General features: G+C 44.8%; 1 protein-coding gene across 2 annotated transcripts in view; it reads right to left on the bottom strand.

The window, feature by feature from the left end:
* Nucleotides 1-24,069, bottom strand: part of TNXB (tenascin XB) — a 204,544-nt gene that overhangs the window by 2,257 nt on the left and 178,218 nt on the right. For both annotated transcript variants that reach the window (XM_082263702.1, XM_082263703.1), the window contains 4 exons: nt 20,998-21,149; nt 13,365-13,461; nt 10,985-11,146; nt 4,651-4,814 (listed from right to left, as the gene is read on the bottom strand). In XM_082263702.1, the coding sequence (XP_082119828.1) occupies nt 4,651-4,814; nt 10,985-11,146; nt 13,365-13,461; nt 20,998-21,149 (575 nt within the window). The remainder of the gene's footprint in view (nt 1-4,650; nt 4,815-10,984; nt 11,147-13,364; nt 13,462-20,997; nt 21,150-24,069) is intronic.

The following is a 24,069-nucleotide window of genomic DNA, read 5'->3' as shown; positions in this document are numbered from 1 at the left end:
AATTGTGAAAACTTTTCATGTCTTTGGAGGAAAGGGTTTTCTTGACTCCAGAACAGGGTTGGAAATTCACTGTGCCATGAAAGTCTGGCCTTACAGATCAGACTCATGTGACAATCCAAGGACCAAGACTGTTTGTCACACCATAATGTTGAGCTGTAATGGTCTGGAGTGAAACTGGGCATATGACACTGCCTTGAAGGAGGTTACCTTAAGGCTAAAGACCCTCATGCAGGCATGAATCAAGGATGGACCCTGGGACTGAAGGGCCTGGGCATGAGGATGGAGGGACAAAAGTTTGTGCTGAGGCAGAAAGATTCTGGACAGAGCCGTATCCAAAGTCAGGCCATGGTACCCCAGTAAGTTGGTTGCAAGGATGACTTCTGAAGGCAGAGAATCTGACTGAATCTCTGTAGAGTTTGCACTGTACATTGATTGACAGGGCTAGAAAGGACTGATCCTTTAGTAGGAGATCGTTCAGGTAACCCACAACATGTATAGCCCATAGACAGAGCAGAGCTAGGACCTGGGCAAGACTTTTGGTGAACGTTAGAGGGCTGTGAACAGTTTAAAGGGAAGGACAACAAACTGGTAATGCTAAGCGCCCACAGCAAAACACAAATAGCGCTGAATGTGCAAATAGGCCTCCCAGATGTCAACTGAGGCCATTAAATCCCCAGGAAGGAGGGAAGCAATGACTGACCTGGCTGATTCCATGCGGAACTTTAGAACCCACAGGAAAAAGTTGAGTTTTCAGATCCAGAATGGCCCGAATGCCACCATTTGGCTTGGGAACTGTGAACAGGTTTGGATAGATAAAATAAAAAACATTCCTTGTTTGGGACTGGGGCAATGACTGCCTGTGACAGCAGCAAGATAATCTGTCTGTCTTTGAAAGGTTTTTGGAAATTTGAGAGCATGAAGTAGGGAGGAGATTTTAGTCCAAAACCTGTGTATAGTCTCTGGAAATTACACTTTGGACCTAAACAAAGGATATTTCCTGAGACCAGAGGCCAAAAGTCCAACAGACTCCCCCCATTCTGGCAGCTTGAGGAGGGGGAGGGGCATCACTGAGAAGAAGGCTTGGAGTCAGATTTAGCTGGCTTGGAGGTCCACGTTTTCTGACAAAGGTGTGTTCCAGACTTTGAGCTGGAGGCCAGAAAAGGGCAAACTTTTCCTGGTCTCGGGAATAAAGGGTAAACCTGCAGAAGTATGAATCTTCTTTTTCTGGCAGAGGAGAGTATACTTCCCCCTTGATGTACTATTCTAAGGAAGGACCAAACAGTCTCCCTCAAAGGGGATCCCCTTGAAGCTTTTTTTTGCACAGGAATTCTGCTGATCAGAATTTGAATCAAAGGATCCTTTTCATATGAATGAAAAGAGAGCTCACCCTGGAGATCTAGTGCATTGTATCCACCCAGCTGTACATGCAGTAGTATAAGGCCACAGGTAAAAGCTCTAGGTGGTTATGAACAGAAAGATACGTTTATTTATCCCCTTCTCTGACCACCCACTTGGCACACCTCCCCAGGGATTGGTCAGAGGGTAGTAAATATTCAAGTTGAGGATTTGTATCCTACCGCCTCAAGCTGTAGAAGTCTTTCAACATAACTAGGGGAAAGCAATCAATCCCACAGCCTGTAAAGCCACAGCCAGGGCCGGTGCTAGACTATTTTACGCCCTAGGCAAGATCAGCTACTTGCGCCCCCCCAAAAAATAAAAATAAAAAGGGAAAGGGTTAAAAACTCCTCTATGTAATACCCAGTGACCCTGATATGATGGTCCCTCCATGTTATGCTGTCATACCCAGTGACCCCCATATTCCTTCATGTCCTTATGTTCCTCTATGTCACACCAGGGGCCCCTGATGTTCCTCCATGTCATACTCAGAGAGACCCTGATGTTTTTACATGTCACACCTGGGGACATCAATCCCCCATGGCACAGGAAGGGACCCCAATTTCTCAGGGCACACATGGTGACCCCGAACCCCTGTTACACCCAGTGACCCCTATCCCCCATGTCACACCTGGTGACTCCGATTCACCATGGCAAACCTGGTGACCCTGATTCCCTTTCACACCAGGGATCCTCCATGTAACACCCCGGGACCCCGATCCCCTGTTCTGGGGACACCCACTAGGCAGTATGAAGAGAGTGGTCCGCACTCTGCCCTCCTTCACCGTGATTCCTTTTCCCAGGACGCTCCTCTCCTGGACCACAGTGCTCACCACGGCTCCAACCGGCTCGTGGTGGATGGAGAAGCAGCAGTCAGTGCCGAGCTCCGGCTCAGGTTCAGCTCTCCTCCGCTCCCTGCTTAATATCGACCAAGGGACGTGAACGGCTGCTCACCAGCTCAGTGCAGAGTATCACTTCCTGCTCGGGGTTTAGGCCACTAAGCTCCAGCCGAAGAGGATCATCATGCAGGCAGCATTCCGGTGGGCTCCCTTCCTGCCTATTGGGGCCCCCCCAAACAGCTGTGGAAAGCCAAGGCCTGGTAGTTCTGCCACTTCCCCAGACACCCATCATCTTCCTCTGTCCCTTCTTCCTCGCCCACTGCCGCCTCTCCCCTCAGCTCACAAGGATCATTAATGATGGAGAGAGAGTGTCGACTCATGGCTGCACCCCTAGGTGGCAATGCGCCCTAGGCGGCTGCCTAGTTTGCCTAGTGGAAGCACCGGCCATGGCCACAGCAGACACAATTTAAATGAAAGGGGCTGCGAGCAATCTATGTTGATGTGAGTCAGAGATGCTGCTAGCACTGTTCACTCCCTAATGGTGTGAGTGCATTTTGTGTAAAATGATAAAGATTGTGCTACGCAAAACTGTGTACCCTATGTGAAAAGTTATTGTAAAATCAATTGTCTATACGATCACTATTTATGATGATGGATGTGCGATAAACAGATATATTAAATTGACTATGTGATAAATATACTCATAGAAGCTATGTTGCTGTGACAATCGTGAAAATGAAATGTAACACAATGAACATCAATAATTAATCATTTCCATATTTGATACATTGAAAAGTATCCCAAAAAAGGTGGATTTAAATAAGACATTCATGCAAAAAATAAATGTAATAGTATCACATTAAATAAGCCCCGGTTCACATTAGTGCAATCACGGAGATCGCATGTAATTCGGAGCACACTGCTCCTAAATTACATGCGATCTCATGTGCGGTGCAAATTTCAGCCATACACTTTGTATGGCTGAATTGGCACCGCATACGCACTAAACTCGCACATGAGGCTTTTTTTATCCGCAGCAGAATCGGATCGCATGGTGGTTCACACTAGTGCGATCCGATTCTGTGTGAACTTGCAGATCGCACTGCGATATGCGATCGCAACTGGGGGTGCCGTTAACTTTTAATTGACACTCCCTGCGTATCGCATATGGCAGTGTGAACTGCCAGAGGTGCGGATGCGATGCGGGATCACGCTGCATATTCGCAAATGTGAACCGGCACTAAGTGTCCAATCTCAAAGTGTGCGAGTCCAAAATCAAATACTCCTGTGTGCGAAGTGTATCCCAATCACCAGTACCTGGAGGTTTCCTGATAGTAAACAGGTACAATTTCACCTCAATGCTTTGTGCTCCCCCCCTCCCTCCTCTCAGGTGGGTGCCTCACCTTGTTTTCTCACAATCAAGCCTGTGAGAAAGTAAGTGATATGCTTGTGTCCTGGTATGCCTCTCATGTAATGGTGCCTCAGTGCTCTTGGCCCTCAGAGGTGGCTCATATAGATGAAAAGAAAGGTATCCGTAGTGCAAATAATGTTGGATAAAATATGTGCTTTATTCAAACAAAGTACTGCACTTACATTTATATGGTGCTTGAAGTGCACCACACTGTAGCAGGTTCTGCAAACTATAGCCCGGGTGTGCCGGCGTGGATCCCAAACTGAGTATCGCTGTCTGCTCAGTGAGCTACAATGTTGCTCTCAGCCGAACTCAGAATCCAGCGTTGGCCCCTCCCCAGTCATTTAATATGATACTACTATTACATTTCTTTTTTGCACGATTGTCTTATTTAAATCCACCTTTTTTGGGATACTTTTCAATGTATCAAATATGGAAATGATTAATTATTGATGTTCATTGTGTTATATTTCATTTTCACGATTGTCACAGCAACATAGCTTCTACGAGTATATTTATCACATAGTCAATTTAATATATCTGTTTATCGCACATCCATCATCATAAATAATGATTGTATAGACAATTGATTTTACAATAACTTTTTACATAGGGTACACAGTTTTGCGCAGCACAATCTTTATCATTTTACACAGCAGACACAAGCAGGCAATCCCACTCCTCTGACTACAGAGTGAGCCAAAAACGAAATTTTCCTAGCACCCAACTAGGAGGGTGCTACATACATAAAAGAGGTCGCTCATCTTGTAAGAACACTAGCTAAAAACAAATGCTAGCTGGGAGTGGGAGAGGTTATATAGGGGTGTGTCCCTGCAGCTTTTTTGCCAGTGTCCAATCACCTGAAGGTAGCTGCATATAACTCATGGTTAAAGACTAAAGATCCTGTGTCCTGCACTGTACGTCTAAGAAATATTATTTCTAACTACAAATAAACAAAAAAATACAATCCCTTTTTAGTAAAACTCTATTTTTGGGGTAATATACCTGGTGGTCTTTGTTGTTGGCATATAGACCATTGAGGTTGGCAAAATGGCAGTTGCTGTACCACCACGCCCCTCGGTATGACATGGCACATGGCACGATCCTCCGCTGAGTGTCCCGGTCACGGGTTGAGAAGACCATGTTGTTGTGATAGTCCATAGAGTCCCCTAGAAAGACAGCAGCTAATATAAGTACCTGTTCTTACAGTATAATTCTTACATTGCCATCTATCACTTCATGTATCTCCCCCTAAAACATATTAGACACAATTCACAAAGCTAACAAACCAGAATACGTTTACTTATTTTCAAAAGTGTCAGTTATTTTCAGTAGAGTCCAAAGTAGTTTGAAAATAAGAGTTACATGGCTAAAATAAAGATACAAAATAAAGATGCTAAAGTTAAACTGTAGCATACCCTTCTTTTCTCATCTTAGCATATTTACACTTCTTTAGCAGCATCTTTATAGTAAACTTGTCAAAGTGGGGTTGAATTACTAAAACTGGCGTTTGCAAAATCTGGTGCAGCTTTACATGGTAGCCAATCAGCTTAAAACTTCAGCTTGAGCTTTGACAAAACCTGGAAGCTGATTAGTTTCTATGCAGAGCTGCACCAGATTCTGCACTCTGCAGTTTTAGTAAATCAACCCCACTGTGACAAGTTTACTATATGTAGCAATATTTCCAGGCCTTGAGCCTGATGTGGGTCTGCCATTGTTACCGGTGACACCTCCAACACATTTAAGTTGTGAAACCAAGTGTGAGAATTGAGACATTGACCACTCCGGCATCTTTGGTTGGTTTTGTTTATTGTATTTTGGGGATGGGAGAAGGGAATGAGTGGGATACTTCTCTGGCTCAACTAGGTTAGCTGAGACTTTATACAAAAATGCAGTTGGCGCTGTCTTAACGCCAGATGAATGCCGACCAGCGCTTCCTGATGTTTGAAGATACTGCTTTGCTGAACTAGTGCTGGAACCTCGACTTTAACTTGTTTGTTAACTCACAAGATCCAGGACTGTAGAACACTTGACTCCTGACACTCAATTTAGCTCAAAAGTCACTGAACAGCGCCCTTCAGCCCTTCACTGACCGAGGTAGCTCCTTGTCACTGCTTGTGCCGCTGAAACTCTTAACTCTGTACACTACACATTGTACACATTAGCTCTTCAGGGCCCAACCGCTGGTGCCCCTCTACACTTCAGGGTCCTCTGACTAGGCACCCCCTTTACAGCTAGCTGACTCCTGGATCCCTGGAACCTTCTCTGGAGTGGTCCCCTCTACACTTGGCATTCCCCTAGGGGCAGTTCACAGTACTCATGACCTTGGAATTCTTTCTTGGAACTGAACTCCTCTTCCTCCACTGGTCCTCAGCACACCGGATTCCCTCCGCAGCACAACTCAGCATTCTCTGGATTCCCAGGCAGCCACCCGAGACACCCGATCCTTCTGACAGGAGGAGAGACAGCCGTACTCTCCCTCTTGGGACTCTGCTTAATGCCAAAGACGCTGCGTCATGCGTTCCCCTCAAACATATACCCACTCCCAGAATCCTCTGTGGCAGAATCTGCCTTCTAGGGTAGATACAGGCCTGAATGTGTCTCTGATTGGATTTCCTCCACTGCCCAATGAGAATCCTCTCATGGAGCCAGTGGAGAGACTCCCCTCTCAGCAGACACACCTGGGAGACATGACAGCCCAGCTGAAATTTTGGCCCTGCTGTTAGGCAGCCAAGGCCCACTATACTTTTACCTAGCACCTACCTGTAGGGTGCTACATATAAAGATGCAGCTAAATACGTTTAAATATGCTAAGATGAGAAGAATATGGTTCACCATACATGTTATAATCAGGCCAAATCAATTTCTGCCTTACCAAAACTATGATTGCCTACCTAATCTGTTCTATCAATCCATATCAAATCAGGCAGGGTATTGTACAGTCAGACTGTAACATGTATGGCAAGCGTTAGACTAAGCATATGTAAAAAATTATCAGAAGGAAAAGCATTCTCCCTTAATAAATATTGCATGTCAAAATGATCAATAATTTAAAAATGATATGCAGATCTCATTTATTTTTGTAACTTTCCAGATTAGCGCAAGCCCATCTTGCTTTCCCATTGGTCATTGAGGCAGCTCATCATAAAAAATGTGGACCTTTGGTAATTTTTATTACATGTATCACTGCCCCCCGTAAGGACTGCCAATTTCACACCTGCAGGTCCCCCTGAGTTACCAACAGCAACCTCGACATGAACAGTTTCTCACTTTTCCTCCTTGGCTCGCTCCAATAACCAGTCCAGAGGTATTTGGTTGTTATGTGTTTTATTATAAATTAGGGATAGGAGAAGGAAATAGTGGGATACTCCAAATTAACTATGCACAATGTTGGATGACTTCTATCTTCAGGCACAGTCAGGCTGTTGATTCACCCTGCCACTAAAGGTGAATTTGAATTAAGTCTCTTTTCTTAAGACGACTTGATGAACTATTGATTATCTTCAGGACACTCTCCTCAGCATCCTCTCTCTCTCTTTACTGCTGACACTCGTCCTCTGACTATCCTAAACGTGGGGTAGCCCCCCTCAGGTCAGGCCCCTTGGCACGAGTCCCTGTACTCACAATACAGTTTTTCCAGGGTCTCCAGTGTCTCCCCTTCAGTCAGCTCTCCTGGACCTCTGGGTTCAGCTCTTCTCATCCATTTCTCCGGCCCTCAGGACGACCTCTTGCGGCCATGTGCCAATGCTACAGAGGAGGAGGTAGCCACCCCCTCCCTCTGGGACTCTGCTCTCCAGCCAAAGACCTCGCAGCACAAGTGCTCCTGGCTTTTATACAGTATCCCAGAATGCAATGAGGCAACCTGCCACTGCCAATCACCAGGACTGTATCAAAGCCTATGCATTAATTTGTCAGGTTTCCTCGCACTGTCCAACATGCCTCCCTATTGGACCAGTGTGAAACACTCTCTAGACACAATGAATCACACACTGAGCACATTGAGCAGACCTAACTCACAGATCCTGCTCTCTGGTTAGCAAAGAGCAATATAGATTTGCCTGCAGCCCCTCTGGTAAGCAGACAGAGCCAAAAACTATACTCTCTCACTAGCACCTACCTAGGAGGGTTCTACATATAAATGAAGGTTACTGTAGAGTACACATCGTTTTTCTGCAGGTTAGCAGACCACTAATGATTATGTTGTAGTTTTGTGAATTTCTGGCCAACTGAGCCGCAGACCTGCGATTTGCCCAGCAATAACCTGACTACAGACAGTCACGGAGTGCTATCAACATCTGTGCAGGTGACTTTGCTGGAGATCCTGGACGTTTTAAAAGTTTATAATCACATGCCTTTTTTGTTAAAAAAAAAAATAAAATGTACCTCTATCCCCTAGGATACCAAGAGAGAAGCCGGGTACCGGGGCAAAGTAACTTCTGAACACATGTGCAGGAGTTGCATCAAGTGGCCACCCAATGACTTAAGAGGAACAGGGAAGAAGATCAGGAGATGATGCTGACAACAGCAGATGGGGCAACAAAGGACAGCTCTGATCTGTCAACACTGAAGGGGGACAGAGGGGTGTTGTGCCTTGCAATGTATCTAAAGCTTCAGGCTGAAATAAAAAATGTATTCCCATCTCTTATCTGTTTTTCCATTACCCTTCTTCCTTCTTCTGCAATGTCTGTGAAAGCTTTAAAGTATACAGTATGTGAACCCTCACCTTGTAAAACAACCAATTCAGTTTAGCCTTGTAAAGAGGAGTTCCCCCCCCCCCCCACCCCAAGAAAAAAATTAAAAGTCAGCAGCTACAAATACTGTAGCTGCTGACTTTTAAATATTAGAACTTACCTGTCCAGGGTTCCCGCGATGCCCGCACCCGAAGCCGATTTTCGTATCAGCTCTCAGGTGCTGCCGCCGCCATTCAGAGTAAGGGAACCCAGCAGTGAAGCCTTTTGGCTTCACAGCTGGTCCCCTACTGCGCATGCGCGAAGCGCGCTGCTCTTTCCAATTGGCCTGGTAACAGAGGAAGAAGGAGGGGGGCCGAACTTCCGAGGAACAGGTACCCATTCCCCCCTTCCCCCTGAAAGGTGCTAATTGTGGCACCAGAGGGGGGACGTAACATATAATGGAAGTTTCACTTTTGGGTTGAACTCCGCTTTAAGGACTAGGCCTATTTATGACACTTAAAAGTTAAAATCAGAATTTTTTTGCTAGAAAATTACTTAGAACCCCCAAACATTATATATATATATATATATATATATATATATATATATATAGCAGAGATCCTAGAGAATGTAATGGAGATCATTGCAATACTTTGTCACACCATATTTTTTTCTTACAAACACAATTTTTTTGAAATCGAAAACAGTAAAGTTAGTCCAATTGTTTTCTATAATGTGAAAGATAATGTTACACTTAGTAAATTGATACCTAACATGTCATGATTCAAAATTGCGCACGCTCGTGGAATGGAGACAAACTTTGGTACTAAAAATCTACAGAGGCAAAGCTTTCAAAAAGTTTTCATGCTACTAGTTTAGAGTTACAGAGGAGGTCTAGTGCTAGAATTATTGTTCTTGCTCAAACGATCAAGGTGATACCTCACACATGTGGTTCGAACACCCTTTACATATGTGGGCGCGACTTGCGTATGCGTTCACTTCTGCACGCGAGCTGGAAGAGACGGGGTGCTTTACATTTTTTTTACTTATTTATTTTACTTTTTTTTTATAAAGTCTTGTATATAGTCCCTTAACATCCCCTCCAAAATCTTGCAGACTACAGATGTTAGGCTGACCAATCTATAGTTACCCGGGATATATCTCGGCCCTTTTTTAAATATTGGTAACACGTTGGCTTTTTTCCAATCAGCTGGCACCATACCCGTCTGTAAACTATCCGTAAAGATCAAGAATAATGGTCTGGCTATCACCTGGCTGAGTTCTTTAAGAACCCTCGGGTGCAAGCTATCCGGTCCCGGTGATTTATTTATGTTAAGTTTCTCTAGTTTAGTTCTAAGTCTATCTTCTGTTAACCATGGGGGTACTTCCTGAGGTGTATTATTTAATTTAGCATTACAAGCTGGGTTAGTGTAGCCCCCCGATTCTTTTGTGAAGACTGAAGAGAAGAAATTATTTAACACCTTCTCTCTGTCCTCTGTGGCCAGATTCCCTTCGTCATCTTTTATTGGGCCAATGTGTTCTGGTCTCACAAAATTTGTCCCTTTAAGGTCGTTGAGCGGAAGCGACGTATGACGTCCCTCCGGTTCTCCAAGGACATAGTCAAGGGGGGTCATCTTGCCCTCACTCAACTTCCTGCCCAGCCCCAGAGATGATTGGATTGTTTTCCCCGCCTCCGACGGCTCCCGTAAGCGGGGAAAACGACCGGGAAGTGGCGAGAGGGTGGTGGGCACCTCTCCCGCCGCCCATAAAAGTGATCCCGCAGCGAATCTGCCAACTTTTATGTGAAAGAGGACCGCCGGCCTTATTGCTGCCAGAACTCCGGTATTTAGCATCAAAGTAGTGACCTAAACACATGGTGGGCGGTCTGGAAGTGGTTAGAAAGGCAAACTGTTTATGTATATATTTTAAAAAAATATTTTTTTTCTTTTTTTTTTTAAAAGTGGTCACATAATTTCTGCTCTCAGCTGCATGGAGATTGGAGAGCTGGGAGTGAAACAGCAGGACACTGATCTTCCCAGTAAATGGCTGTGCAAGGTGGGCATGTCAGCACAAGTCTGATCATTGGAGGACAGATAGGCAACCAGAAAACTGACAAAGCAGGGAAGGATGTGCTTCTACGCCTGACATGGTCAGTTTTTAATAAGAAAGCAAAGGGACTGGCAGGATCACCAGCTATTTCAGACAAAGGAAGCAATGCAAAGATAAAAGGATACTCTTTAACACAAGTACATGGTACAACAGACACATATCAGGAATATCAAATGTTGGGGTAACAAACACTTTAATTAAAAATTTGCTAATGGGGTGACGATGCTTTTTTTCATGTACTGTATGGAGCAGAAGGTGTAGTCCCCCCACCCCTCTGTACACACTTCAGCAGACAGCCATCAGAAATGATAAGAAACTAGGCCCATAGAACCTTAGATGTTGTACATCAGTGGATCCTGATGTGCTCGAAGGGATGCAACCAACCACAGGAAGTACTATTGTGCCAAGTAAAAGAAAAAGTCTATAAAGCTTGGGTGGCTTTTAAAAAAAAAATTAAAAAAAAAGAGCTGATTTTAAATATGGAAGTAGTACTAACATGAGCAAAGTTTATTTTATTCTATCACAAACAGGTTTAATTTCTGAATGTGTGTTCCCCTGACCTGCTGTTCCTCTGTATTTTCCCAGCCGCAGTCTAAATTGCTGATTTTCACTATCGACTCGGAAATCATCATACACAGCGTAGGCGGACTCATCTCCAGCACGCAGGTCCACGCGTAGCTCGTAGGGTGCAGAGGAGGTGATCTGATGAAGAGCAATGTTACCTGGAGAGAGGAAGAATAGAGGATGGATTAGTATTACATACAGGGACAACCATGTGCTGTAGGAGGAGAAGAATCCTTCACCTTTTTTTGCCTATACTTTTTCTATATGTTTTTTGGGCCTATGACTTGTATGGTGGTTAGTGCTTAGATATTTTAGACCATCATGTTGAAGGATGAGGATAAAGTCCTTGGCGGTCAGTGGTGTCTTACAGTTTCCAGTGTTTAGTTACCAAGTAATGCAAGAGCTGATTTTGGCTCTCCTCTACAGCATGCATGTAAAAAACCAAACGTGGTAGCTTGATACCTGACCTAACTGGTAATGGCCATGTTTAGCTGGAAGGACAAGGTCGATCTGGTGTGATGAGTGTGTGAAAAGTGCACATTTAGCCTGGATGCCCACATGGCCTTCAGCACTGGGAATGCTAGAGAAGACCTCAAAAAAAGGCAGCTCCCAAAACTTTGCTTTTTTTTCCAACACCCCTGCTACCCAACAAAGTTGCCATTTCCTTTCCTGCTTAAGGGGGCCGGTTTATTGACTGCTCATGCTGCTATTTTTCTGTTCTACTGCCTTAAGTCATACTCATTCCTAATTGTGTTCCTTTAGAAAGGTGCTGCTACATTGATGTAAAAAAACACATCAGTATTAGTATCAAGAGCTTTGAAGACTGTATGAATGCAAAATCAGGTGTAAAGCCCCGTACAAACGTACCGATCGTCGGCCGAACGATCGGCCGTCTTTTGTCCAGGGCTGTCGTGTCTGTTGAAAACTGCAAAAGACTGCACATGAATTTTGTCGGCCAACAGCAGCCGACTGCAGAAGTGATGTCATGTGATGGTTAACTTTCGGTGTGTTTTTTCTTCTCTGAGCATGCCCAGTCTTGCAAATCTGCTGATTGTCGGCCGAATTCTGTACTGACTGGCGAACAATCGGCCGTTCTGGTGTTGGCCTACAAAAATTTTAAAGCATGCACATCAGATTCTTTTTGGCCGAAAGTGCGCTGTCGGCTGTCGGAAGCATCATACTAACAAGCCTACAATCGGCCGATCGGTCGTTGGCCGAATATTTACGGCCGACAATCGGTACGTGTGTACGGGCCTTTAGTTTTAAAGTGCTTTTCTCCTTAGGCAACTGCCTACTGTGTCTACAGTTAAAAACCAGTCCTGATTAGGGGCAAGGACCTGGTTTCATACATTTCTAGACTCTGAAGTTCACACCAGGATAACACAAGAATGCGGCATGTGTTCCTGTGCAACTCCTGTGCAATCCCTAGTGGTGCGATTTTGCACCCCATTGACTTGAAGGGACTGAAATTGCATTGGAATATGGATAAAGTAGCGCAAACACTGCGTTTAAAAAGCACACTGCACCAAATCGCATGGTTCTGCGGTACTATGCGGTTTGCTGCCCACAAATGCACTGTTTTGTGTTTGTGATTTGCGTTTGGGATGCCCTTAACATTACACTGGCACACACACAGCAGATTGCAAAGGCAGTGCATATTGAGAATGATGTGGGGAAACGCACACAGAATGCACCTTTCCAGCACCACGTTCTGGGGTAAACCAGCCCTAAAACAGAAGCATTGCACTCTCTATGCAGGGGTCTCCAAATTTTTTAATTGGGGGGGGGGGGTGAACAAAAAGTCAGTTTTATAAATCAATAAATAATAAATGATGAATAAATATGTTTTAATTCGATCTTTTTTGAAGAGAAGTCCCCTTACATTGGGGTTCCCATCATAGCTCCCCTTACATGAATGTCCTAACCATAGCACCTTTTACATCAGGGTTCCAATCATAGCCCTCTTATATCAGGCTCCCCATCAGAGTGCCCCTTATATCTGGGTCTGCCTTAGATGTCCCCACTTAGATCTGTCCTCATCAGAGTCCCGCCTTAAATCAGGGTCTGCTATAGATGTTCCCACATACATCAGAGTCCCCATTAGAGACTCCTTTACATCAAAATCTTCATCAAAGCCCCTTTACATCACATTCTGCTCCACAGGACTAAAGGCCAAATATACAAAGCTAAAACAATTATTGGTCATAGTGATTGTTATTTTCAGAAGTGAAAGTCAATGAGAGCTGAAATAAAAGTCACACGGCTGAAAATACCACTTGTAAATAACAGATGCATTGTAGCTTAGTGATTAGGGCAGTAAGGTTGCTGTATATTATAATAAAATGGCTTTAAGCACATGTGCCTGTGATCACTTACCAAGCCAAAATTCAGAGGTCATGTTTCCAAATCCATTTTTATAGTCTGCCCAGTCCCGGTAGAAGTTTACGCTGCCATCCATTCTCCTCTGGAACACCTGCATAGAAGAATCACAATTACTGAAAACAGCACAACTGAAAATTTACGCAGCGCTCAGTAGGTGGCAGCAGAGACACATTTTGTAATAAGGATAATATCATACATACAGTACAGTATAATGTAACAAGTTTTGTACTAATAAAATACTCAGCTTCTCTGTTATCTTACTTCAGTTCCCAGTTATTACTTTACTTCAAAGGTCTCCAAACTGGAGGCTGGATTTGGCCCTTTGCTTGCCTTTTTTTGGCCCTTGGGGCACTGTTCTATCCACTAACACCAATGATGGGGCATAATTCCTGTTGCTGACAGTGACAACGAGGCACTTTTTCTCCCACTGACACCCTCAAATGGGCACAATTCCTTCCACTGACACCAATATTGGGGCACAATTCCTTCCACTGACACCAACATTGGGGCACAATTCCTTCCACTGACACCAACATTGGGGCACAATTCCTTCCATTGAGACCAATCATGGGGCACTATTCCATCCATTGAGACCAATCATGGGGCACTATTCCTTCCATTGAGACCAATCATGGGGCACTATTCCTTCCACTGACACCAACATTGGGTTGGGCCCCTATCCCTCCAACTAACACCAATGAAAGGGCACAATTCCTTCCACTGGCACCGATAGGGAACAATTCCTTCCACTGACACCAACATTGGGGCACAATTCCTTCCACTGGCACCAACATTGGGGCACAATTCCTTCCACTGACACCAACATTGGGGCACAATTCCTTCCATTGAGACCAATCATGGGGCACTATTCCTTCCATTGAGACCAATCATGGGGCACTATTCCTTCCACTGACACCAACATTGGGCCCCTATCCCTCCAACTGACACCAATGAAAGGGCACAATTCCTCCCACTGACACCAACATTGGGGCACAATTCCATCCATTGAGACCAATGATGGGGCACTATTCCTTCCACTGATACCAGCAATGGGCCCCTATTCCTCCCACTGACACCAATGACGGGGCAGAATTCCTTCCATTAACACCAACAAAAGGGGACTATTCCTTCCACTGGCACCAAACATAGGGCAATGTTTACTCCCACTGGACACCAGGACATCGTCTATTCCCACTGGGTACAGTCTGGCCCCCTAAAGTCTTAGGAACAGTAAACTGGCCCTTTGTTTAGGAAGTTTGGAGGGCCCTGCTTTACATAGATCAATGTAAACAGCTCCCCTCATCATCATTTACTTAAAGAGAAACTTTTTACTTCCAAGGGACTGTGCTTTCTAAATTAACACTGGAACATTTTACTGACAATAATGTGCAAACCAGCACAACTCTCTGTGTGGAAAGAGTGGTCTCTCTCTGAAGGGGTCCAGCACGTCGCATGCTAAGTCAGAGGTGGAGTTCTCCAGTCAGCAGGGAGCAGAAGCTTTGCTGTTTGAAGCAATTTAGTTCTGACTTAGCAGGACGCATGTTAGACAACTGCAGAGAGACCACTGCTTCCACACAGAGAGTAAGAGTTCTTCTCTATAGCATGCTGGTCGGGGACAGGCTTTTCTACTCAGGCTGTGGCTGCTTTCTTAAAAAAAAAAAAAAAAAAACAACAAATATGAGGCTTTGCACACATTTTATTTTGCCGTGCCTGGAGTGAGAACAATAACTCCAGGTCCATCGCCTTTGGTTAACTCTAAACCGATCCCCTGTAAAGGAATTTAAAGCATTTCCTATGATTCATTTTGGGTACTGAAGCTTGTCACCATTAAACAGGAAGTAAACCCTCCTCTGCAAGTTGTACCTATAGGTACGCCTATGATAAGGCTTACCTATAGGTACTGTAAATATCTCCTAAACATGTACCGTTTAGGTAGGAGACATTTACCTTACATGCAGCCAGTGACATCACTGACGCATGCGCTCTGAAGGAACGGCCGCTGGTGCTGTTCCTTCAGAGTCCCGTGCCGCGACCGTCGGCTCCCGCGTTCATGCGCGGGAGTGACGTAATCGCGTGTCCAGCCAATCAGATGGCCGGATGCCGCGAACCCGGAAGAAGGGTGACAGAACATGTCACCCATGGGAGAGGTGAGCGGTCGGTGCTTCGCTAAGGTAAGCATATCATGATGAGCTAGTATGCGATGCATACTAGCTCATTATGTGTTTGTCTTTCAGGAGTACTTTAAAAAAATTCTGAGGTTTACAACCTCTTTAAGAGCATCAGATACATCCAACATGTTTCAGGGAAAGAGCTTGAGCAATGGTCGTTAACAGAACCACCATGGAATGCACTAGAGCAGCCTTTTTCAACCAGCACCCAGGGTGCCTTGAGGTTTCTTCAGGGGTGCCTTGGCAAAATGCCTAAAAATTGATCAAAAATTGTATACAAGCCAGCAGGTGGATGAAGCCTGCCTTTTAATTACATAAAGCCACGGGTTTTCATAATGTACCATTACCACTTTCTAGACACTGGCACCCTAACAACCAATGACGTTTTCAGTTAACCACTTGCCGACCAGTTGCTGCAGTTATACAGCGGCAGGTTGGCAGGTTCCCGTGAATCGCTGTACCTGTACGGAGGTCCACAGGAGTGATCCTGGGGGCGTGCAAGACTTTGTAAAGAATATGATCCTTTGTACTAGGGCACCTCAACACACATCCAAGTGTTGTGTTGCACAATGGGGTTGATTTACTAAAGGCAAAGAGACTGTGCACTTTGCAAAGTGCAGTTACACTATGCAAGTGCAGTCGCTCCAGAGCTTAGTAAATGAGGTAAACTTTGCAAAGAATAACCAATCACATGCAAGGAAAAACTGCATTTTTTTCTTGCACATGATTGGATGATGGAAGTCAGCAGAGCATCTGCTCAGTTACTAAGCTCTGGAGCAACTGCACTTGCATAGTGTAACTGCGCTTTGCAAAGTGCACAGTCTCTTTGCCTTTAGTAAACCAACCCCTGTGTCTTTGTGTGGAGGAGGCCATCTCGGTAGAAACAGAACTTTGCTTCCTCATGTCAGTCTCCAGCAATGAGAACAGAGAATAGTACCAGTATGACATCACCAAATCCTACCCCAAATTTCCAGAGGCTAAAACAGGCAATACAATAGGCATTGTTATTTCCTTCCTACACACGATCCGAAAATTGGATGACAGATAGTTCATTTTTTTGCATGCTAATCTCATATCGAAAATGAAGTTTACTAAAGTGACGAAAATTCTTATATGACAGAATAAAAAATTGGTAAGTGATGTGTTGTGTTTTGTAATGTATTTGTATTGTATTTTCAAATAACAACTGTACTGATTAAACGAAAATGGTACAATCTGGTATCGTACGAGAATCATTTTCATGCTTGTTCCATCGGATATTATCAGATTAAATGTCGTTATCGGCTCTTGAAAGCTGTGTACTAACGATCAGATTAGCATATGATCGTTTCGAAAGCGGTATTTTTTGTACGATTTTCAGATCGTGTGTACAGTTCTATAAGTGTTGATGGGAGAATCCCTCCCGTAGGCTCCCCACACTCCTCATTGGCAGAATACAATAATCACTGTTGGCGGCTATAGTCACCAGCAATGATCGCAAGAAAAAATCAAACAGGCCAGTTTTACTAAAGATAGATTGATTCAGTACAACCAGCCTGCCAATAGATGGATTGAAATGAACATTTATAGATAATCGACCGCCCCGGGAGGGAGGCGGCTCCTCTGCGCAGAATCACGTACAGGTACGTTATTCTGCACTTCCAGGACTGGGGCACACAAGCACGCCACCGGCGACCTGCTTCTGCTGTGATTGAACACAGCGGGAGCCAATCAGCAAGTCTGGCAGGTGCGATGTCCACTGGGACCCGCCGATCATTCGAGGCACAGACAGAATGGCAATCTACCTATGTAAACAGGGCAGATCACCATTCTGTGACAAGGGTAGGCAGTAATCTTGTGCTTCTGCTAAGCAGAAACACAGATCTCTGCCTTTTACAGTAAAAGCTCCTCCCCCACTGTTAGAAAGCATTCCCTAGGGGGATACATTTAACTCTTTGATCGCCCCTGATGTGAATCCCTTCCCAGCTAGTGTCATTAGTACAGTGACAGTGCATTTTTTTTTATCACTGATCATTGTAGTACTGTCACTGGTTCCAAAAGTGTCAGTTAGTGTCCGATTTATCCGCCACAATGTCGAGGTCCCACTATGAGTCGCTAATCACAACCATTACTGGTAAAAAAATTTTTTATAAAAATTCCATAAATATATCCCATAGTTTGGAGACACTATAACTTTTGTGCAAACTAATCAATATACTCTTATTGGGATTTTTTACCAAAATATGTAGCAGAATACATATTGGTCTAAATTGATGAGGAAATTAGATTTTTACTTTTTTTTGGGATATGTTTTATAGCAGAAAGTAACAAAAAAAAACTTTTTTTGTTTATAGCGCAAAAAATAAAAACCGCAGAGCTGATCAATTACCACCAAAAGAAAGCTCTATTTGTAGGAAAACAAGAACATTTATTTTATTTGGGTACAGCATCCTACAACCGTGCAATTGTCAGTAAAAATAACGCAGTGCTGCAACCCAAAAAAAAAGGCCTGGTCATGCAGGGAGGGGGGGGGGGTAAACTTTCCGGAGGTCAGATGGTTAATGTTTTACATAGCTATACCTGCAAAAAAAGGCCAGCCTGAAGTCATCTATCAGGACTTAATTTTCTGACTAAAGTTCCACTTTAGGACTGATAGAATCTATCTAGTGACTCCTAATGGCACTAAGAATGTCAGGCTGGGCTTTCCTATTGCCTAGCAGGGGCATAACTACAGGGGTTGCAATTGCAACCGGGCCCCATGCTCCAGGGGGCCTGTGCAGCTCCCCTGTACACCTGGATAGGAGGGGCGGCGGGGGCAGCATGTAGAGAAATCACTGTCCTCCTTTTTCCTCCTGTAGCTGTAGGAGGAAAATGGAGGAGATTGGTTCCCCTGCATGCTGTCCCCGCCACTCCTCCTATCCGGTTCACTTGTGTTCTGCTGTCTCTGGGCTCCTGTGTGCTCTCCTGCCCCCCCCCCCCCACGCCCCTACTGTGCTCCCTCTCCTCTCCTGCCGGCTGCTGCAGGGGATGTGTCACAATAGAGAACCAGGAAGGGGTCAGTAAATATGTAATTTACCAGCTTCTTCCTTTTCTGAATGGACAGAGTCATAGTCAGTGACATTGTAAAAAAATAAAATAAAATGATAAAAAATAATACAATTTAATACCAAAAAATAAAAACTACTGACACCAGTGGGTGAACTTCCAGGATCGCAAAGGTCACACTTGCGATCATTCCCTGACATTCCACCACTGTTGGGAGGCCCCAAGATGGCAGGAAGGGGGACCACTGCAGAACTTGTGAAAGGGTCCCGCTGCGGGGCCATAATAAAGGGCTCCACAACGAGAGTAAAGGGCCCCAGGATCAGTGGGAAGAGCCCCAGGCTTGAAGGGAAGGGCCCCGGCCAGGGGGTCATGGTTTCTTGTACCGGGGCCCTGGAGGCTCTAGTTACGCCTCTGTTGCTTAGTCTACATTTTCTAGTACATTTCATTGTTAGTCTACCAGTATTAATTTTGGCATCACATTTAGATTTAACTTTAGTTACAGTTGCTTGCAGTGATCGAAAGAAAAAACTTTAACAGGCAGGTTTTACTGAAGTCGATTGATAGATTGATTCAGTACAACCAGCCTGCCAATAGATGGATCAAAATTAACATTTCTAGATGTTCACTTTAACCACTTGCCTACCGTGCACTTAAACACCCTTCCCATCCAGGCCAATTTTCAGCTTTCAGCGCTGTCACACTTTGAATGACAATTGCGCGGTCATGCTACACTGTACCCATATGAAATTTTTATCATTTTTTTCACACAAACAGAGCTTTCTTTTGGTGGTATTTAATCATCTCTGGGTTTTTTATTTTTTACAAAAAAAAAGAAAAAAAGACAGAAAATGTTGAAAAAAAAAAAAAAAAGTTTTTCTTATTTTCTGCGAGTAAATTTTGAAAATAAAATTTTCTCCCTCACTGATGTGCGCTGATGAGGCGGCACTGATGGGCACTGATAGGCTGCACTTATGGGCACTGATAGGCTGCACATATGGGCACTGATGAGGTGGCACTTATGGGCACTGATGAGGTGGCACTTATGGGCACTGATGAGGAGGTACTAATATGCCGCACTGATGAGCACTGATAGGCGGCATTGATAGGCGGCACTGATAGGCGGCACTGATAGGCGGCACTGATAGGCGGCACTGCTGGGCACTGAGAGGTGGCACTGCTGGGCACTGAGAGGGGGCACTGCTGGGCACTGAGAGGTGGCACTGACGGGCAGCACTGATGGGCACTGATAGGCAGCACTGATGGGCACTGGCGGATGGCACTGATGGACACTGATGGGTGGCACTGATGAGCACTGATGGGCGGCACTGATGAGCACTGATGGGCAGCACCATCAGTGCCCACACTCAGTGCCCATAGTGCTGCCAGTCAGTGCTCATCAGTGCCTAGATGAGCAAGCACTGATGGGCACTGACTGGCAGCACTATGGGCACTGATTGTGGGCATTGATGGGGGCACTGATGGCGGGCACTGTGGGCACTGATGGGGGGGCAATGTGTATGTTTTTTTACCTTCAGTAATCAGGGCACTGGTGATCAGTGCCCTGATTACATTTGTCTGTGTCCCCAGCGGCTGTCGGCTCCCCCTCCTTCCTCACACTGCAGTGTCTGTGTGAGGAAGGAGCGTCGGCGATGAGAGATGATCTCATATGTTTACATATGAGATCATCTCTCATTGGACGGCTTGATCACGTGGTGAATGGCCGCTGTGATTGGCCATTCACCACGATCTGTGATCGGCCGTGTCCAAGGGACACGACCGACACAGATTCTCCCCGATGCGCGCTCGCGGGAGCGCGCGGGGGGCGTGTCACTGAAGGCCTTTTAAAAACGGCCTCCCGAAAATTCGAGTCCGCGCTGCAGCCGTATATAGGCTGTAGCGCTGATGGGAGGGGGTTAATATAGCAAATCTTGACTTTTTATAAGCGGATCTTAACTGCATCTGAGCACCAGAAACCAAAAACACTATTTCATTTTTAATATTCAAAGCAAACTCCCCCATCCATCCGTGTCTCCATGCTTTATTTTGTTGAGAAATCACTGGGAAAAACACCCTCCTAGCATTTCTGGCCATGGCCATCTTGAGTAAGGGCAAATGATTCATGAAGCATTTACTTCCTGGAATCCCATCTGCCCTTAGCTCAAGCATGCATTCAGGGGAGTGTGCTTAGCTGAGAAAACCCCTCCTCCTCTCCTCCCCTCCTGAAGACTCTTGGCATGTATGACATCATTTGCCTGGGCAAGAAACCAGGAAGTAACTGAAGAAATGTGAAAAAAATTATATATTTTCCTATCTATATACTTATGCTAGCAGCAAAATAATCAATGTTTGTTGGGAGAGTGAAATTCTATTTTAAGTTCAGGTCTGCTTTAAAACTCCCAATCAGTCATATGTATAAATATACAGTGTATACTTACAATCCAGCCTCCTCCATCTGTCTCCATATCACAGAATACTGTCCTCTGCTCCTGACTGTCTCCTCCCAGAAATATATTGAATGGACCACTCTGCACCTCTCCATTCATTCTCTGCTCCCAGCAGTCCCGAGGATAGGGGTATCTAATACGGCCTGTAGAGTAAAAATTCATTGTCAGATAAAGCAATCAGATTATAGTTTTCTAATCAGCAAATAATAAATTCTCATTGGTTGGGAAGGGTTCATTTATCTTACACTGGGATTTATTTACTAAAACTGGAGAGTGCAAAATCTGGTGCAGCTCTGCACAGAAACCAATCAGTTTCCACGTTTTATTGTCAAAGCTTAATTGAACAAGCTGAAGTTAGAAGCTGATTGGCTATCATGCACAGCTGCACCAGATTCTGAGTGCTCCAGTTTTAGTAAATCTCCCCCCTCATTACATAGCTCTACCATTTTCCTCAGCAGTTATAGCAGACACTGAACAAGTAACCTCTCTCTGAGACCCAAGGGTATTAAGATTAGATTTTGTCCAAAGATGGGCCCTGATTTCCCATTCTCCATTCATTTTCTGCCACTATATGGTAACATGTGACTCTCTCCCCTCTTTCCATGATACAGCCAATTTCCAGGCCCAATCACTGTCTTTTGGGGACAGGGGAAGAGTTCTTAGCCCTGTGTAAAGCTGGCCATACACTAGTAGATTTCTGAACGAAGGTTCATACATAAATGCTTAGTACATTCGATGACGAAGGTCATTCAAACATATTTCAAAATCTTGTTTGCTTTTAAAAATCGATTTTGAGTGAATAGACTTTCCCAAACAGAAACCACATACACTGTTAACCACTTGCCGACCACCTAACGACTATTTACTGTAGCACTCAGCCGCATACAGGCAAAGTGACCTAGCCCTCGCTCGATCCCTGGGGAGCCAGCACGTGTGACCGGCGGCTCCGATGGCCGCCGGCCACTCGCGATCTCCCGCAGGAGAGGGAGAAAGACAGACGGCTGATGTAAACACAGCCATCTGTCATTCTCACTAAAGTAGTCACAGAGGCTATGCGATCCTGCTATGTAGGATTGCATGTCTCTGTGATAACATCACAAGCCACGCCCCCCACAGTTAGAATCACCCCCCTAGGGACATACTTAACCCCTTGATCACCAGTAAAGTTAACCCCTTCCCTGCCAGTGTCATTTTTACAGTAACAGTGCATATTTATAGCACCGATTACTGTAGTAATGTTACTGGTACCCCCAAAAGTGTCAAAAATGTCAGTCAGGGGTCCGATCTGTCCGCCGCAATGTTGCAGTCCCTCAAAAAAAAAAATCGCAGATCGCCGCCATTACTAGTTAAAAAAAAACAATAAAAATTACATAAATCTTTCCCGTAGTTAGTAAACGCAATAACTTTTGCGCAAACCAATCAAAATATGCTTATTGCGATTTTTTTTTTACCAAAAATATGTAGCAGAAAACAAATTGGCCTAAAGTGTTAAAAAATTTTGATTTTTACATTTTTTTGAGAATTTTCATATAAAAAATGTGAAAAATATTATTTTTTCAAAATTGTCGCTCTTTTTTTGTTCATAGCGCAAAAAATAAAAATCGCACAGGTGATCAAATACCACCAAAAGAAAGCTCTGTTTGTGGGAAAAAAAGGACGTCAATTTAGTTTGGGTACAGCGCCGCACGACCGCGCTATTGTCCGTTAAATTCACGCAGTGCCGAATCGCAAAATAGGGCCTGGTCTTTGAGCAGCCAAATCCTCCGGGGCTTAAGTGGTTAAAAAGGTTTTCGTTTGACAAAAAAATTTCCATCTTGCTCAATCAATATAGTCAAAAATGAACATTGATATGGCCCCACTAACAATAAAAAAAAAAAAGTCTTGGCCATACATTTACTTTAGAATGGGACTCCAGCCTTCCCTCCAGTCTTGTACAGTTGTACAGACTCCTCTTCTGTACTGAAATTGTATATTCTGATTTCACTGCACACTGAGATTTTCATAAAGTGCATTAAAAGCTGCAGCAAGTTAGGCAGAGCAAACCTCATTTCCTTGCTGGAGGAGGTCCACCACCACTAGGGTGGCCACCTAAACCCTTTAAACCAGGACACGCATTAGTTACCAGGAGAAGACTGGGACAGGGGGCAGGGGGGCATTTGCCCCCCGGTACGCTCTGAAGCCCCATAAAAAGGCTGCACCGCTTCTGCCACAGACATGCCTAAAAGATTATTGGTGAAGAGAAGTAAAAAGTCCCCACTGCAGACCTACTGAATGCGGGATAAAAAGGACAGAGGGCAGGCCTACACCCCAGCATGGGTGGTGTAAATTGTGTCTAAGTAGAGGTCAGCTCCATGCCCCACTGGAGACTCTCCTTCGTCATGCAGCTCCGACCAAGCTGCCCCAGCTCCCCCCAACTGCCCCCTGCTGGCCAGGTCGGGAAACCAGATTCGGCCAGTGAGTAGAGAGTACCTAGAGTAGAGCTTCAGCCTGGAATGTGGGTCAGGAGAAGGCAAGGAAGAGGGAGAGTGAGAGGGGGGCCAAGTTGCTGCATCATAGGCCTCTGGTTTGTACTTGCCCCCTGGGCCAAAGGTTGCCAGGCAGCCCCTGTTAGTTACACTGGTTCTGTGGCTGATTAGGGTAGTAATTAAACTCAGTGCCTTATGTGCATTATATTAGCCCCAAAACCTGTATAATTAATATGTGTCCTGGTTTAAAGGGATGATGTGGCAACCCTAACCATCACCCAACCTGACGTCTCTGGCCTGTCCCTTTCATTCATTGGAATTCAGTTTCAATCACCGAGGCTCAGCATCACATAAGGGCGATACATGCAAATGCAGTCTGCCTAGGAACACTCATCCATCAAGGCATTTTGATATTTGCATAACCCCTCCCACGAGCCAGCCCACTGCTTACATCAGGACTGAAGAAGTACTGAGGCGGGGTGCTGGGATTTTTTTCAGGGAGCTATGTGCAGGCCCCTCCCACCAATAATTATCTGCCTGCATATAATTGTAAGAGGGGCTTGAGATTAGCTGGAAATCGGCAGCAAAAGTACAAATC

The sequence above is a fragment of the Pelophylax lessonae genome (assembly GCF_965119305.1).
Source record: "Pelophylax lessonae genome assembly, chromosome: 7".
NCBI lineage: Eukaryota > Metazoa > Chordata > Amphibia > Anura > Ranidae > Pelophylax > Pelophylax lessonae.
This window is presented reverse-complemented; position numbering and strand designations above follow the sequence as displayed.